General features: G+C 33.7%; 1 protein-coding gene across 6 annotated transcripts in view; it reads right to left on the bottom strand.

The window, feature by feature from the left end:
- Positions 1-19,586, bottom strand: part of LOC106874330 (potassium/sodium hyperpolarization-activated cyclic nucleotide-gated channel 2) — a 531,661-nt gene that overhangs the window by 324,198 nt on the left and 187,877 nt on the right. For 5 of the 6 annotated variants that reach the window (XM_052965669.1, XM_052965670.1, XM_052965671.1 and 2 more), the window contains exon 2: positions 1,497-1,660. In XM_052965669.1, coding sequence (XP_052821629.1) covers positions 1,497-1,660 — 164 coding nt within the window. Of the gene's footprint in view, positions 1-1,496; positions 1,661-19,586 lie in introns of those variants that run through there. The other variant, XM_052965673.1, reaches the window with a different exon arrangement.

The following is a 19,586-nucleotide window of genomic DNA, read 5'->3' as shown; positions in this document are numbered from 1 at the left end:
TATCAGAGAGAAACCTTTCACCAATCCGATGTTTAGAATATTTTTGTATTCAGTGATAGCCTTATGTAACTATGCATTAACACCTCGAAATTAAGTGCTGTATTTGTACTATTAGCACCTAAAATGTTGTGGTACAGTATTATACATGAAATTGAACCTAATTAACACAAGACTAGAACGTGCCGTATAAAGCTTCTCGTGCAGAGGTACTTAAATGTCGTCAGTGACGAAAATATAAACGACCACAAATCAAGCTGTTTGAAGGTATACATCAATTGAAAGTTCAATTACAATAGTATTTCCTACAAAGCTTTCAGGTCATCATATATGCATTATGAAATATAAGTGCTTATAAATTTCTGTAGCATCTTTAATATTATTCTGCTTCTCATAGCGTTCGTGCGTCCTTTTTTTCCGCAGTAAACAACCTTAACTATGGAACGAAATCAAAAGCATAATCTAAATCGTTACTGTAATAAAGTGTTATATTTTAAATAATCTTAACTTGAGCTTAAACCAAAGACACAATTCTTATGAAAATCTATAAATTAATCCATCAAAACAGAAATAAGAAAATTTATGACGCGGAATTATAACGGGTTGCAATAATTTTAATAATTGTAGTGATGTTTACTTTATGGCGAATATAGACATTAAATTGAATTTAACTGTCACATAAATTTGGTGTGTATATATATACATATATATATATATATATATATATATATATATATATATATATATATATATATATATATACACATACACATAAATATGAGAGCGATAATATTTCTAAAAATAATATCGTTGGTAACCGTGAGCACAAGCCGTACAGGAAAATTTATATATATATATATAATAGGGTAATACAGAAACACCTGCCTCGCTAAAAATAAAAGTCAAAATAATTCTAAGCCACAGAAGAATCACAAAATTAATACAGGCATGATAGGAAAAAATTTTAGTGAAGAAAAATAGCGTCCTACCTCGGCATACATACATATATACATACATGCACACGTATACCCATATATGAGTATGGACAACATAAATATCTATATATATAAATATATTTGTATATATATATATATGTATGTATGTATGTATGTATGTATGTGTGTATATATGTATATGTATATGTGCAAATAAATTTACAATGATGTTTAAAAAATAGATGTTCTCATGAAATTGAAATATTATTATGCTAATATCAAGTTATCATGAACATCTCCTTCGCCATAATTATTCTCTATGCAATATCAAAATATGATTTATACTGTAACAACTGTAACAAAAATATTTTTTCAGTCATTTTAATATGAACTAATCAATGTTTTCAATTTTATTTCCAGAAGTTGCACTTTTGACAGATATTCACACTTGAAATGCATTGAAACGCACTTCAGTTGAAGTGAAACGATGCAATAAAATAACTGTAAGAAGGAAAACAGTTTTGAAACAAATTGTCTAATTAAGAGCATATGTTTGTGACTTACCTGTTCTAAAATTGATGATTATATCTAGAAAGAAGACAGTGTCTGATATACAGTTGAATACTATCCAGTGTGTGCTGAGATCATCGTTAAAAAATGATATTGCTACGGGTAAAATTATAAGATTTGCAATAAGCAAGACCAACATGAAGAGGTCCCAATAAAACCTGAAATAGATGGAAAATATATGAATAATAAGAATTGAATAATAAGAATTGAAAAATAAAAGTATCAATTCAGTAAAATGTTTTAAATATATCATTAAATTTCCAAAGAGCACAATCTTATATGATTACAAATGTTGGTCAGCTAAAATAAACATACAATATAAAGATTCTAACTTTAGATTATTGAACAGCAGATGATAAAGCAAGAGTACATTTATTTCATGAGTTGATACATGCATTTTAAAACGTAATACAGTGTAGTCTACACTAATAAAACGAAAACGAAGTAAATCTTGTTTTCATATATAAAGAAACAATTATATTGAAAATAGAAACTCTATAGACTAAGTAAAAAATAAGTATGAAGTTACAAATTGACAAAGCAATTAAATGTAAATACAAAATTCGAAATGAAGCATAAGTCTGTTCAATAAGTAAAGTGAGGTTTTTGGATATAGTTATAGCCAGTTTAGATAACATGGAATATAAGTAGGCGCTAGTGATAACCAGCAATTGTTTTACACTAAAAGCAGGAGCAGACAGCTTGATTACGTCAGCGCATAATTAATATATAGCCATTAGAATTAGCAAACCGTAATAACAATGAGGCTAATAGCAAAGGATAATGTGCTACTTTTATGAAGAATCATTAAACATCTTCCTGGCTGAGCAATATTCGCAAAAATGGAAATAATCCTAATTATAATCATTTGTTAACATTTCCATACCTTCTGAATCATTAAGTAATAGGAGCAAACAATAAAAGTGTGTCTGACTATGGTCGAGCTCTATACTCTAGCCTATACCTATGCAGATTTTCAGACGTAATAAATACAAACTCTTGACAGTGAACAAACGAAAGTGCTTTATTTTACTTGCTTCAGTAAATATCAATGTGGTGGTAACCATGTTGCAGAATAATGAGCTTTTTTGAATAATTCATAATCAGTTTTGTGATTTACATTCTGAGATTAAATACTACCAAAATCACCGTGTCTTTTAAGTGTTTTGAAGAAGAAAATGAATATCTGTTTTCTCCAAGGGAAAAAAGTCCCATTTATAACTTGTGAGATATCTTATAGTTTTAAGAAATGAATGAAATATTCTACAACCTGTAATGTTTTATATTCAGTTATTTATCATTTGTACAGTAAGTTGTTTTATTACCTGTGACATATTATATAGCTAATGGCATCTCTTATACCTAGTGATATGTTTTTTATGACTTTTATAGGAAGTGAGATGGTTCATATCCAATGACATATGTTATATTGCAACAACGTCATATGTCTAGAGATGTATTATATCCAGCGATATATATTATAGCTGGTGGCATGTCTTATGTCCAACGATGCATCACATGACCAGTGAGATGCCATATAATCGATGATATATCTTATAAACATTGATATTATGTCCTATATCTTACAACCGGTGAGATATAGGTAGCATGATATAGCAAATATGTGTTATAACGAGTGTTTTATAGCTAATGATATATCTATAACGATTAATATTTATTACAACTGGCACATAGCTCGTGAGATACTTGATGCAGAATTTTTCAGAAGACTGAAAAATATACCGCCATGGGGAGTATTATCTTCAATAATAAACTACTCACTCCGTTATACAGAAAAATATGCAGTTTGTTGTAATAGTCATACCTTTTCCTATGGAATTGATAATACAAATGAAATGGTATGGCCGCAGTCAAGGTTTGAAACTGTATTGCAGACTGGACTTGGTGGGAGTTTGTCTTATCCTCTACTTATTGCCTATAATTAATAGAGCAGTTATCAAAAGATCCTCTTTTCACCTACACACAAAGAGACTGTTCATCAAGCTAATGAGAAATATATATAGTATAATCATCAGGAGGGATTCTATAACAGGTTAAGAAACTAGATCAACTGGTTTTACAAATAACACAATACAACAGACGAAAAAGCTATGATTTTGAAATAAACAGGTTATAGTTTGGTACTTTAGTTAGTCGACTATTTACAACATATTTGGTGGACATCTGATCATGGAAAACATACTCAACGGCTTCCGAAACTAAGCAGGCATTCACAAACTGAAAAGATACATTATCTTTCATAACGTATCTGAATTAGGGTAAACTTCTATTCTGTTTTTAGACTAAACAAATTAATTAAACAATAGATTTTACTAAGACAAGTTTACCGACTACTTTGAAGATGTTTGTTGGCTGCTCTAATGTTTTCCTAGGCCATCTCAGTAGCTATTATCTATTCAGCCATCTTATCCAGTTCTCCAACATGCAACCAGTTCTCTTCTCCTTTTTAATTCTCACGCACTCATCACTGTAGTTGCCGAGAACCGGAAACAGAGCATTTAGCGAGCGTATAAAAAGGCACAATGCTCTGGCTGCTTAAAACAAGTTATACCATTCACAATTAGCCTCATATTCAGATAAAAGTCTATTGATTAATTGGAAATCGACAAAATATTTACATCAGCATAGACACTGCTATATCTATAACTCTAAAGAAAATAAGGTTTAGAATTGCAATCCAGCTGAAATGTTCAGATGTGCAATATATAATTGAAGTGGTGCATAAGTTTGACGTGAAAGTAACGTGAAAGTGTTGGAATGTTGGTAAATGAAACTTTGGGATGTAGAGTTATAGAAACCAAACTACGCCTCAGATTTAATGTCAGAAAACGTAATTACTTCAACACAAATAACTCTCTAGATGCAACGTTTGTAAATATAAATTATGTAAAACCCAATATGATTTTGTTTCAGCGCAAAACAAAATTAGATTTTGTAATAGAATGATCTTCTAGAAGACAGACCTAGTAACACAGATTTAGTAGGCAACTTTAATATACTTTCAGATAGTTATAGAGTGCAGTATATTTGACAAATTTTCTTAGATAACATAATTCATAATTAGTTTATCTGAATATTGGAGTTTCAGATCATTCGAACGTTCTTTCTTATAAATTAGAAAGAATATATTTATATCTCTAAGATGGTATCAAAGTATAATTTTTGAAGAATAGAAAAGAAATCGCAAATAGACAGGTGTATGAACAAATGTGTTTACAAATATATAACTTAGGTATACTCTATGAGTATCATCGAAAATCTCAAAATATTTGCATACAAATGCAAGAAAATCCAGACTACATTCAACATCGTTTTGTAAAAATATTTTTAGGATCAACTCAAGGGCTGACAATTTCTCAAAAGTTTTAAAATGAAATGATGATTTTCGAGACAAAAACTGAAGCCAATGATAGAAAAGGAAATAGAAATAAGTAGTATGTTTACTTTCTCTCGATTCTAATTCTCTACTTCACAAGGACCAGTTCCGGAGACAGGCCCAGGAAGTAAGACTAAGATAATGACAATGCCTCAGCATGGGCACAGCCCCTGTCTGAAATTGCTAATAGGATAATAGGTTAAATGCAAACACATACATATATATATGTATGTGTGTGTGTGTGTGCGTGTGCGTGTGCGTGTGCGTGTGCGTGTGCGTGTGTGTGACTTCAGATATTAGATCTCTGTAACAATATGGTATAATGTGTTCCCCTGATAATTCATTGCGGTTAGGCATCGACATACACTTAAAACAGCCAATGTTGAGTTCCATATAACTGTAATAGTGATACGCACGTGGGAACTATTAAGACAGTGGTTCCCAACTTGTGGTCTGCGAACCCCTGGTGGTCCGCAAAGGTAGCATTGGGGGTCCGTGAAGTAAGTTTAAAATTTCATATATATATATATATATGAAAGGATAAACATATTAAAAGGGATCCGTGAGTAAACACATTTAAATAAAAAGAGTCCTTAATGGTGAAAAGGTTGGGTACCACTGCATTAAGCTGTTCATGTTTATCTTAATTTTTCACTATATTTTCCCTGTATATCACAACTAGTAACACTGCCAAGTACAGAGGTGGACTAACCACTATATCAGAAGCTGACAGGATAATGATAATCCATATGAAGCTTATAACTCATATATTAGTGGTCATACATCTCACTGCACGTACAGTATATATATATATATATATATATATATATATGAGTGTGAATTTATGTAGAGTGTGTATTATAGATAGGTAGATGGCATAGACTTAGATATAGCTCTGAGCTTTCGCGATTCGGTTCGAAAGTATGTGATTCTGAGTTAGTTCGATCTCTAGGTATGCCACTTACCTTCTCATGTGCCTCCTACGACAACCTCACGTTCACCGTAATATTGAGTAGATCTTGTCACGGAGTAATTGTTTAGAATACCACTATATGTATGTGTGTTTATCTGTCTGTTTCCTTTTGTGTGTGTGTGTATGTGTATGTGTGCATGTGTATGTGTGTGTGTGTGTGTGTGTGCACGCGCGTGTATGTGCGTCTGTGTGTGTGTGTGTGTGTGTGCGTGTTTCCGTACGTGCGTGGTTTTATAAAAGCTGGCACCTAATGTCCGGTTAATCGAATTTCACGTTCTCAGTGACCGGTATTCAAAATATATAATATATAGAGAAAAGTGCAAAGAGAAGTTTCTGAGAAAAGCAGATAAATGAATTTTATATAGAAAAAACTTTTTAAAAACAGAAAAAAGTACATATAGTTTTTTTTTTTTTTTTTAGAAAATCATGCAATTTCATCCCGAGTGAAGTGTGTGTGAAAGAGTAGAAGAGACTTCTGTGTGGAATTAAAATTATACCAAGAGTGAATGATACATCTCATATCAGATGTAAAGGAAACGTTTTAAGGCAATGTTCAGTTCTCATAGATATTCATTTATCAAATCGGATAGGAAACATTCTATATAAGAACCGGATAGGATTCGAAATCAGTGATAGTGCTTTTAAAATAACTTAGATTAGGGCCGCGAGGGCTCACCTCAAAAGCGAACTTACTTTGGGAGGGTAATTTGTTACATAGCCACAAGATGAAAACGAATGAATTACTAATTGTGAATATTATGCACTTTCAATTCCCCGCTCCCACTTAGCTCATTTCTCACTGTAGTCATAAAGCCTGACATTTCCACTTTCCCTACTACTCGAGATTAACCACTTCTTTCAAATAATCCCATTTTAAAATTACCACAAAATAATTTTCGTTCTTCAAAATATTCGATGATGACCCACTGGCAAGTGTGGATAGTGTGGATAGTGTGGATAGTGTGGATAGTGGTGAGGGGATATTCACGAAGGATGAAGTGGCGAGTCATGAGTTGAGACTAAGGCTCAAAGTCATTGTTGTCACTGCAGAGCCTGTGCAGATGGAGGAATTGGGAGTAGGGGATGGAGGGCTTGGTATAGGTAGGGTAGGAGGAGGAGAAGTTGATGTAGGAATGTGAGTCGGTGTGTTTGTAGTGGATGCAGGTAGTGAGAGCGGAGTTGTGTATGTTGATCGAAATGTCGAGAAAGGCGACGGAAGTGTTGGAAATGGTTCAGGAGAATTCGTGGGCAGGATGGAAGGATTGGACAAAGGAGAGAAAGGAGTCTAGTTGTTCGCGGGAAGCGAGGTCGCACTGATACAGTTATCAATATAACGACTGTATATTTCACGAGTGGGACCAGTGAATCTTGAAAATATTTGGGCTTCAACTTAGCCAACGAACAGGTTCGCATAGTTGGGGCCCATTCTCGTTTCCATATATATATATATATAAGGCTATACCGGTCTTAGAATCCGTCTTACTAACGTTTTGTCCTGTTATCTAGCCATTCGATAAATAGAGTCGATAAAATAATTACCAGATTGAAATAGATACTCGTAGGTGTAAGTTATGATCAATCAAATAAACACTTGAAGTTAGTGCATCAATATGGTCGCCGTCCAATGACTGGACGAGCATAAGAAGGTAAACCAAAACGCTAACACACACAAATAAGTTTTTCTTGTGAGTAGAAGTATGAGGAATGAAATCAAAAATTCACTTTTAAGAAGATTATTTACAGGAATTTAGTCGTCTTCATATTTTCATGATTTTCAGATGTAATATGAGATAGACAGTCGTAGAGCTTTGCCGTAAATATCCGAGTGACCAGAGTTTTAAAATTAGCCTCCTCTTTCTTTTTTGGCTGAAATTTTTATCAGTCAAGGTACAGTTTGATTGATTACGGTAGTTACGAGAACTGGCATAGAATTTGGTTCGTTCTCCGTGATGTCTGCGTATTGGAATCATGCAAATGCATGGACGACAATTGTGCATTCTACTTTAGTTCAGTCATGTAAATCTTAATTATTCTTCTCCTTAATAATGTGTTTCTCGAAATGTTTTTGGCTTCGGCGCATTCATCTTTATTGAACACTTTTTCGATTGTTGTATTTTTGCTGTATATTTCTACGCCCCTTATGTGCTTTCGTTTTTTTGACTTCAGGTTATAATTAGTTGATACGTGTGTGTGTGTGTATGTGTGCGTGTGTGTGTGTGCGCGCGCTCGTGTATGTAAAATAGAGTGCTAGAATGAACGAATGTAAAGAAGGCTGTTTAATTGTAGAAATATTTACCGGCTGCTTTCTCCTTACATGTATTGTAAATATATCAATATATATTTCGAAATTAAAAGTCCTATCAAAACGAACTGGAGTGTCTTCACCATAATGTTTGAACATCGTATAGTGTACACTCTTATCTAAATTACTTCATTACCGTACAGAGTAATCGACACTACCCAATTCCAAAACTAAATAATCTTGTTGTCAAGCAAGTGGAATATATTGATCCAATCGATCATAATTCCACAGTATCAAAGTTTTGATTTGTTTTCTAAATTTCAGGAGTTATTTGTCTGATTCCTTTTGGACAACTGTATGAATTATAGAAATGTCTGCTGCTACGAACCAAAGGTGGATCACTATGAGGACACTCTACATGGTAAAAACTTCAACTAAGTCCCTCTTCATTATGCGCTCTATCGACTTTAAAATATAAGAATTGATTAGATAGTGTAGTCCCTGATAAAAGAATAAAGCAAATAAAGTAATTGATAAAGTACCTTTAGTCATATGCCAACGAAGTGAATATATCAGTCGCAGTGCTATATAGCAAAATATCACATTAGACCTTTCTAAGACCACTCTCGAGTTACATCTTGCTGAGATACATAATTTTCTTTCGAGAGGCTAGTGACATATTTTAAGACATTCATTTTCGTTTGCTTGTCATTGCATACAGACACAATAGAAATACGTTGAAGTAACCTCTGTCACAATAGTATAACCAATATATTTCATTCGACGATACAATAAGGTCATATAGAATTCCAATTGTTAGACTTATATTTGTATGATCACAATAATATATGAGTAACTTTGTAACAAAATGCAAAACTTTGTAACAAAATATCAATAGACTCCATGTCTTCCACCTGAAGAAATGTTTAAGGCAGCTGATATCCCTTATGGAATTAAGATGGCAGAGATTATTTCATAAGCATTGATTTCTGTTAAGAGTGTACCCTCAAGATATACGCAGTTAACAGGCTAAAAGAAATACTTGGCAGAGTAGCATGGTGTAAAAAAATATTTGGCAGAGTGGTATGGTGTTTAGGAAAATAAGCTGATTTCAGTAGCTTGTTCTATTCACAAGAACGCCATTGTTTACGAAGCATCTTAATATACCAAATCAGTAGCCTTTTATTATTTTTTAAAATATACTTGCCAGTATTTTAACTGAATGGCAAGCTTGGTTTACATTGATTTTAGCTGTAGAAACCTATGAAAGAAATATCTGATTGCTGTAGGTGTTTTTGTGAAAAATGTTTGGAATTACGGAAAGATTTATTTTCCACAACGATTGATTCTTTGATTATAATTTTAACGGAAATGACCTATTGGTTCCAAGTAACTGGAGACACACGAAAAAAGAAAAAAAAAAGGTGAAGACATAATTATTGAAAGCATAATAATGGAAAGAAGAAAAGAATGCTCGACGCACACTGAGTTGCTTTCAAAAGTAGACTATTTTATAATGAATATGTAACTACTGGATGCCATAGTCCTTAGAGCAATTACGTAGCAAAGCCGACCGAGATGTTTTACAGTTTAATGTAACAATAATTGGCATGCTAGTTTTGCTGCAAATTCACATCTCTAAATTATCCCTGCTGTATTTATACGAATATGATATTCAACCCTTTAGGATAATGGAATATATGAGGGGATATTGTTTCCTTTATCAATGTTAAATATATCTCATACCAATTTTATACTTTTTCCCAGCTAATCTACTTTCTATAATGATTCCAAAGCATATGTGACGTGAAAAATTCTCACATGTAAAAATGCGTGACTCACAGAAATACGTTTCTCTATTTAAATAAAGTGTGAGATGTATAAAAAAAAAAATACTATTTTAGAAATATAACTGTCTCATAATCTCATTTCAGATCATAGCAAATACTTATTAATCTCAAACACCATACAGATTACTGGGAACAAAGCTTCGTATGCATGTGCTAATATTTGGACAATGTAAGTTGTAAATAATTTTACTTGCGTAAGTTTAATAAATATGCATTGAACATCACTGAGCAAAATGACATTATTATCAGGATTGTTTAAGATACCTTTTCCATAGAGAGAAAGCAAGAAGGAGAGCATAGTTAGTAACTACTTTTGGAAAATAAGATAACTGGTAAACACTTACGTTACTTATATTTACTTTCTGTTCAAACGTCGGCGAAACATATCAACTAAATTACGGAGATAAAGCTTTTGTGGATAAGTTGTAAGTAAATTTTATTGTGAGCATTCCGTAGGTATATATATATATGTATATATATATATATATATGTATATATATATAACATTGCTGAGCAAACAAACACCACGGTTAAGCCAGAGTGCCTTGTCTACAAATTGAATGAAATAAACATTATCCATAAGCCAGATATTGATCAGGCTAAACTAGTCGAGTTGATTTGCCAGTCTATGAAATCTTGTTTACCTACGGATCTCAAATCTATATTTATGAAGCCTACACATCTAGATGTGTGTGTATGTATGTATGTGTTTAATTACATTGTATGAAAAATAACTTACTACCGAGACTACTGGCTGCGCAAGCGCAGAAGTTAGTCGAAACTGGATAGACAGTGTATATGTTATACTTACGCTTACAGTTTCCCTGAAAGTGACATTAGATTTCACGTATGGTAATTAACAGGTGATTTGATCTATATTTCAATAAATTTACACCAATAGACATCACTACACGCACATAACAGAAGTGTCCTCTGTACGACGAATAACGCGAGCATATCACGAATGAATAATTCCTTTTTATCAATGAAATCACATCCTGCAGTATTTATATGTTCATATGATAGACATACATACAATAAATAGCTACCGTATCGTTTATATCACGCCCTTCCATTGCATAAAAGGATACTTTCAATCATGTGGTCCTGTGTCGTCTCCGAATACGGAAACTACAAGATAGTCATGACTGGAACAGATTCTGTCATGAGCGTTCAAAACGATCTAAATTATAGATGATGATAAACAAGTATATCAAAACTTACAAGATAAGCGCTAGTAATTGCTTAACATGTTCTTTAGTAACCACGTGTTAACCAAATCACACACACACACACACACACACACACACACACACACACACATTCATATGTATGTTTACACACAAACACAAGCCTACACATGTGGGATATATATATATATAAACAAGCAGACTTTATGCGTATATACACACGGTATACAAAATGCATAGTATAGAATAGAATAACCGAAAAGAAGAATCATGCAATATTTTAAGCTTGACAGCTGTTTCAAGCATGCTATGGTTTATATCATAACCACGTTCATTACATAACAACTACCTACAATGTCATCGGAAGAATGTGGCAAAAGGTGTATTTCATAACGGTGTTTACATATATATAAAATTGTGAATTGCAGCACAATTTTTCGAGCGACGAAACTCTTGACACCATGTTACAAATAAATGTTTAAGTCAAGGTAACGACCTTTGCGTGATTCTGAATGTCTAGCTTGTGTCCACGCTGCAATCACTTTAGTTTCAGCGCACGATCTCACATCAAAAGTACTTGCTATGCTATGCAAATACATTTATACATATATGTAGTTTTACAGGAACACATGCCTGTGCTTCTATATGGTAACACATACATGCTCGCGCACACACACACACACACACACACACGCACACGCATACGCACACACACACACACACACACATCTGTGTATCAATATAAGCATGAATACGTATATGCATACGTACCTATGTGTATTACATACATATTTACATTCACATACATCCATAAATATATATGCAATAACATATATATTCATTCTTACTATGCTCTAGCAGACCTGAACGTGAATATCTGACCGCTATTGTTTTTCATCGGGGAACAAACTCTCTCTTAAGATGATGTGTATTCATAGCAAACGCCCGTACACCAATGAATTGCGAGTGTTATTATTGTAACGTAGTTACTCGTCGCCAATTATTGTAGTCTCACCAGTATTTATGACGATACTTTTTAAAGATATAACTGTATAGTAACAATAAAACATATAATGAAGCAGGGTAGCAACAACGTAACGATTCAACAAACACTCCACGAACTATACACGAACCAACAAACGACATTCCAACAAACTACCAAAACGACACCGTACGACTTTCTTCGATTAACGTCTACTACTCTCTTTATCTTTATTAGGCTCTACAGCCCGAACACAGAGGGGGACACCACAAGGACAGACAATACAGTACAACACGTGGGGTACATTTAATGAATGATGGCATGAATTGTTTAAATGAAAAGATGAAATGCCTTACGAGCCCCCCCAAAGCTCTCAGTCTCATTTAACTGTTCTCTTATACAGTTCTTTTACAGTCTATGATATTTTTTATTTTACAATTGTTATATGTTGCAATAGATCCTCTGTCGTCACAACGTTTGGCAGATTATCATAGCCCACATGTAACCCACTGGCTGTAATATCCTGCGGATACATCTGTTTAAGTCACTTCATCACCTCCTCCTCCACCAATACAGCTTTCTTATTTTCTTCAAACATTTCAGGATCTAATGTTACTCTTATTAGTCCTTTTATTTTTGATATCTTCTTCTCCATTTCTATATCTTTTTTATAGTAAATCAACGTTCGGTAATTTCATCTTTTCGGTCTTACAGTTATCATTGCTTCATACATCTTCTCTTGTAATTTCTTCTCCCATTCGTCACGTTTCACCGTTTTTTTCCGAGTCTCTTACATTTGTATACTCAGGTTCTTGGGTTCGATTCTCCGATGTCTCCTCTGAGATTTCTCTTTCCCCTCTGTCTTCATGCATGCATGCATACATACATACATACATACATGCATACATACATACCATCTGATATAGGCATGGAATTTGGCCAAAAGAAATGTTCATATTTGGTTTTAGAACAAGGTAAGTCAGTCCCCCAAACCCCAAACTTGTGCATCAACGGTCTCTCTATCCCCCCCCCCATTCCACACAAAGAATATTACAAGTACCTAGGCATAGACAAAAATGTATCATATGAAGGCACTGTGAATAAAGATAGAGTGACCCGAAAATATTACACGAGACTTAGGAAAATATGGCAGTGGGAACTCTCCTCTTACAACGAAACAATATCCCACAATGCATTTGCAGTACCAGTGCTGATCCCAACATTTGGGATACTTGATTGGTCTGTAGAGGAAATCCACTCCATAGATATCAAAACTCGCAAAATATTGACAACAACTGGGAACTTCCACAGAAACAGTGATGTTCACAGGCCCTACCCAAGAAGAAATGAAGGTAGTAGAGGCCTGATATCAGTGCAGACGGCCTTCGAATGCCGTATGGTATCACTCAGGCAGCACCTGCCGAACGACAACAGCAAAAATTAATATATTAATGCAGTGCTGAAAAATGAAGTGAGCAACATTGTACGAGTTGGCAGTGAGCTCCTCAAGAAGCACTCTCTCCCTGATGATCTCCTATACAGCCCCAAAACAGCTGGGCTCTCTTATCTCAGAGAAAACCTGGATGGGAAGCACTCAGCATACAAAAAAAAAAGAGACTATGCATGGGTATGTTGCCCGGAAGCTTGAACAAGACAGTAGAATTGACACGAGGCGCAGCTTCTCTTGGACACAAGACCACTACATCACAACACACTTTGAAGGCTATGCGTTTGCAATCCAGGAATAGGAGATTGCCACAAAGTAACTAGTGAACAAGAAAAATAGTGACGCTCTTATAAACCCAAGGTGCAACCACATGTATAGGCTATGTCATGTTTCTGTTGAAGACATCACGCATGTGATTAGCAGATGTCCTAAAATGTCGTCACTGTACTACCTTGCTATTTGGCACGATGCTGTCGCGAAAACAATGTACAACGCCATCCGCAAAAAAAAACTGCCCTGAAATTAACATAGAAAATCCCTCTGCTATGGAGTACATTCATAAACACCAAGTCAAGGAATACTGGTGGAGTATTCCCATCAAAACGTTTGTTAAATGTAAACATAACAGGCTGGATATTGTTGTTTGGGACAGAAGGGCACAGGTATGTACCATCATAGAGGTCAGTTGCCCTGCAGATATAAATATCTCTTTGAAAATCAAAGAAAAAGAGGATATCTATGGACAACTGCTTCGAAACCTCCAGCTTCTATATCCGGAATATGAATTCATATTCATACCAATAATAATTGGAGCACTAGGTTTTTTTAGTAAATGCTTAAAGGAGAATCTGGATAAACAGATTTTCAGAAAGAGAAACCGACCGGCTAATTTGTACATTACAAGCGCAAACTGTGAGTGGACCAGTAAAAATATGCAAGACTTTCCTCAAGTTCCAAATGTGAATTTGTCCGTGTTACCTACATCCCAAAGACGGAGTCTTGTATCTTTGTTGGAAATCGACTACCTCCTTAGTGGAAGTTTTATGATAATTAAAAAATAGAAGAGACATACATACATACATACATACATACACATACATAAATTTATTCGAATCTGGTTTTCTATTCCGTCGCTATTCAAAGAAACTCTGAGTACAGACGAAGTGTACCGCCAGTGGAGGCGCATGGCTTAGTGGTTAGGGTGTTGGATTCATGATCATAAGATTATGGTTTCGATTCCTGAACCAAGCGATGTGTTGTGTTCTTGAGCAAAACACTTCATTTCACGTTGCTCCAGTCCACTCAGCTGGCAAAAATGAGTAATCGCGCGATGAACCGGCGCCCCATCCAGGTGGGGAATTTATATGCCAAGGAAACAGGTAAACCGGTCCTTATGAGTCGGTATGACTTGCAAAGGTAACTTTTACTTTAGCGCCAGCTTTAAACAAATACACTCTTCAAAATCTAATGACGTTAAGTCTCGACATATCATTCGTGTAGAAACAGTTTTACCTTAACGCTATTTTATATATGTCAATTAAAAGAGACATTTAGACAACTTAGTATCTGATTCAATGTTCGAATTAAAATAAATCCTGTAGAATTTAATTTTTATACATTAATTTATTTTTACTTTTCTAATAATACAATATATGTGTGTGTGCACGAGTGTGCGAAAATGTGTATGTGTTTTGTGTGAGCGCGCGCGCGAAAGTGTGAGTGTGTGTGGGTGTGGGTGTGTGACTAGTAAAGAATATACGTAAGTTGCATGTATGGTTTTGGACGTGTGATTAAGTAGGTTTCTGTGTTTATATATTGTTTCGTGCAATCACTTCTTCAAACTATTTGAAATCATATAAAACGAAATCTCATATTCTATATTTCCTTATTTTAGCAAAACAAAAATCAAAGGCATCAGAAGACATTAAAAATATTTCTCGTTTCTAATTATTTAGTTTCTGCATGCTAGGTGATGGTGTAGGGTGTAAAAATGACGTTCTATTATCGGTATGTAATCAATGTCTGCAAATAAATGTCAGATTTAATATGGGCGTTTTCACGCGAATGGTATTAAACTAAGACCCCATTGCGCAAGTTAGCCTAATCATTTTTCATTTATTTCTTTATGTATTTCCATGTATTTTTCAGAATCCTAAAATCTGGTGTGTGTATATTAGTTTGTATATATGTTAGGCATGTGTATATGTGTGTGGGCCTGTGTGTGTGTGTATTTGTGGCTCTGTACACGTGTGCGTCGAGTTCTTTATAATAGAACATGAATTTATGTCAGAGTCTAAAATAAACCTTACTATGAAATATAGGCCAGCATAAGAAAATATACAGGCAACACAATAAGTATCCGCATTATTTGTAAAAATTCAAAGAACGTTTATCTTCATTATTAATGAGATAAATACTCACCATATTGAGTAATTTTCGCTCTACGACAAATGTATGTTGTTTCAAATTACACATTTCTTAAGATTGTTTATAAATGAATTAAAGATACGTAATTCTCAAAATTACCGTTAGTTCAGTCATGTTTGAACATGACTGAACTAACGAGAGTAGTTCTTTCAATTATTGTTCTCACCTTCTTATTAAGACTCTTCGTGCAAAATATTCTTTGCTCTATAGTGATGCAAATAACCAGGTTCAATATATGCTTTGATATTGAAATCTTTTAATATGTAACGAGTATTAATGTTTTATTTGGAATTATGTTTGTTTTATCTGTGAATGTAAATATTTTTGAGCGGCTTAGTTAAGGGAGCCAGAGGACCAGGGAATCCCCTATACCCTTGTAGTGTCTCCAAGACTGGTGGGAGATACTCTGAGGGTAAAACAAAAACAGTATTCATGAGTTAGTGCAATAGAAACTGTAGATAATCATCCTGAAATAAGTCTAACTGAATTTTTACAATAAACTGATGGTATGTCGCAATAAGTAAACAATAAAAGACGGTTTTCAGTCAAAACAAAATTAATGCAAGTCTAAATTATTTGTGGAAGGGAGTCGCTTAGTAATATATCCCTGTTTTACAATTGTTTTGATGCACTATTACAAAAAAATATACAGCAGGCGTTTATACAATATGACTTAAATAAATCGGCCAAACTACCCTCATACATTTCATGAATCATTCAAGACATCATATTTCCAGAGACAATTGACATCAAATATTAAATAATTGACGGGTGATAATAATTGTTCATAGTGTACCTGGAATTACTAACCAGAATTTCATACAATGCGCAGCTGATATTTTAACTAAAGTATAGTGAATAAGTGCTAAGAACCCCTCAATGGAAATCAATATTAATAATAAACCTTAAAAAACAGTCAGCCAAGCAGACAATTATAATGCAATATCTTTATCATTATTCAGTCAGTAGATGAATCTGTTTCCCAGCTAATAATTAGCAAATCTAATACTGCTAATTTTGCTTCATCCGATGAAATAATAGGTGGTGGAAGAAGGTAGAAGAAATCTAATTTCTTATATGATAAAAATTATTTGAAGAGTTTATTTAGTTAGAAGAGGAGTACAATCAATCAATAATAATGAGGTTTGTTTTGTAACAGAGTTTGACTGTAGTTGGACAACGAGAGAGTTCATTTATAGTCATCTTTAGATACAAAATTACTTCAGTATTTTCTGCATTTCCAAATTCTTATCTTAGGAAAATTATTTCTATACATAAATATCTTTTCCCCAACAATAAGCTTCCTGAAAAGAAACTGATAATGATAATTGAAAAGACAAATTCCTAAAAAGTTTTATTCGAGTTCAATTTTAACGGATTTTCAAAATGCTTAAGAATTACTATAGATCTATCTTTCATTACCTTCTCAATTAGCACTTTCATACGTTACTGAACTTGTATTGAGTTCTCAACCAAGAAGAGAAATATATATACTTTTTACCATATATATTCTAATTAAAAGTGAATTTATATCTAAGACGTTTTTGATTTAAAAGTACAGGAGAGTAATTTTCAATGACAAGCAGTTACCTTATTACGATTTCTTTTCTTAATTCGGTTATAATTATATACTGAAACATGTGCAAAGTTGAAGAAATACATGTCTTAAATCCTCTCAATAATTTCTCTGCTACTCACTTTCGTGGACACAAAAACACTTGACTTGATTATTCTCTATTGCTGATAGTTATTCGACTAATGTTGATATATATATATATATATATATAATTCGATACTATCCTACAATTTAGTAGCCAGAATATTTACCAATGTTTTTTTTCCCCATTATAAATTACTTTCATGCCAAAGCATTCCTCACGTGACAGTTTTGTCATTATAAACTAATAAAGTATTTAACCAGTGAGCCGCTATTACATTTCAGTTTCCACTCAATATTAAATCTGTTTCCATATCTTAATATGCATCACAAAATATTCCTCACTCGTAAATATGGAAACTTACTTGCAAAAGGTTCGTGCCATTCTGTATTTTCTAAAGATTCTTTTATATAACTAATAATTTTAATTAAAGAAAATCTTTCTTCAGAGAAGGTGACTGTATCATGAATTCTTTGCAAGAATTCATTAGACAGGTCTCTAATATTAAATAATGTGTTAGACATTGTATGCAGCTCCGCTTACCTGAAGTTACTAGATATATAAACGGATTGACAAGTCACTTCTCTGTGATTGGCCTAGTGATGAAACACCACTGATGAAACACCAAATTGAATTGAAAGGTGATTCAATCTACACGTCAATTTTTTTCAATCTACAGAAATAGAGGTAGATTTAACATGGTTGTATTTCTTTGTATGTCTAGTATATAGGTTAACGTATATGTTGTACAAATTTTTATACAACCAATGTACTGCAGGCCTTAAAGCCTATACTATATTTCCACCTAAGTGTATACTATTCTTATATTTTTTATTTATATATTTCAAATATGAAATAATAGATTATCGTCTGTGACCTAGCTAACACTATCAAATCTGTAATTATTCGGACTGGTTCTCCATTCTGAGTATTCATCAAAGTAACGACAGAATCTTTACATGGTCGCCCATCACTAGAAATATCAGTATATTTCCTTCCGGTCATATACTTCTCTCTTAAATGGACTTGATCTCGACAAAAGACGACACAGTTGTAACGAATTTGAGAATTAGGGCTAATTGGGAACACGTAACAACAGCTAACATCCATGAGCAGTGGTTTTTTCCTTACTCTCCCTCTATATCAATCTTTGTCGCGCCGCACAAAGCTCAAGTTCCACCTCTGACTAAGGCATAAAGTGAAGAGAAAAGAATACCACGTGTATGATATTCTTTCTCTTCACCTTTTTGTAAATATCTGCATAAATATTTCAAGAACGTCTACGCTAGTAAATAATGTGATCCTACTTACTTCAAGAACTCCATTGACTCGAGACACTAATACACATACAAACACATGTATGCACACTTATTTCCCATGACTACCAAAGCACTGGCGGATTACCATTTAACCTTCTGTTTTCAAAATATACAAAAGAATAATCAGTTGAGCAATTTCTTGGTTTTCATTAATAAGTTCTTCTACTCCAATGCAAATATCTTATTTTTCCATTACCATAAACCTAAAATTGCCATAGATTCAGACCAAAAGAAATTCTTTTTCTGTTTGTGTGTTAAAAGATATGACTTACACTTGTCTGTCGAAAAGCTAAGAACTTAGTCGCCCTGTAAGAATTAGGAAATCAGCCGACTGTTAACAATAAATCGTATTTCTATTTTTGGAGAATAGTTCTCTTCATAACACTCCACCTTTCTGTCTCTCTCATTCACGTATTTTTCTTTATATCACACTTGATTTTTAACTTTATAGCTTTCAAATTCGTCTCTCATTTTTCACTACATCTGTTTGTTTCTATCTATCTATCTATCTATCTATCTATCTATCTATCTATCTATCTATCTATCTATCTAACTAACTATCCGTCTGTCTGTATATCTGTCTGTCTGTCTGTCTGTCT

This window comes from Octopus bimaculoides, chromosome 2, assembly GCF_001194135.2.
Source record: "Octopus bimaculoides isolate UCB-OBI-ISO-001 chromosome 2, ASM119413v2, whole genome shotgun sequence".
NCBI lineage: Eukaryota > Metazoa > Mollusca > Cephalopoda > Octopoda > Octopodidae > Octopus > Octopus bimaculoides.
This window is presented reverse-complemented; position numbering and strand designations above follow the sequence as displayed.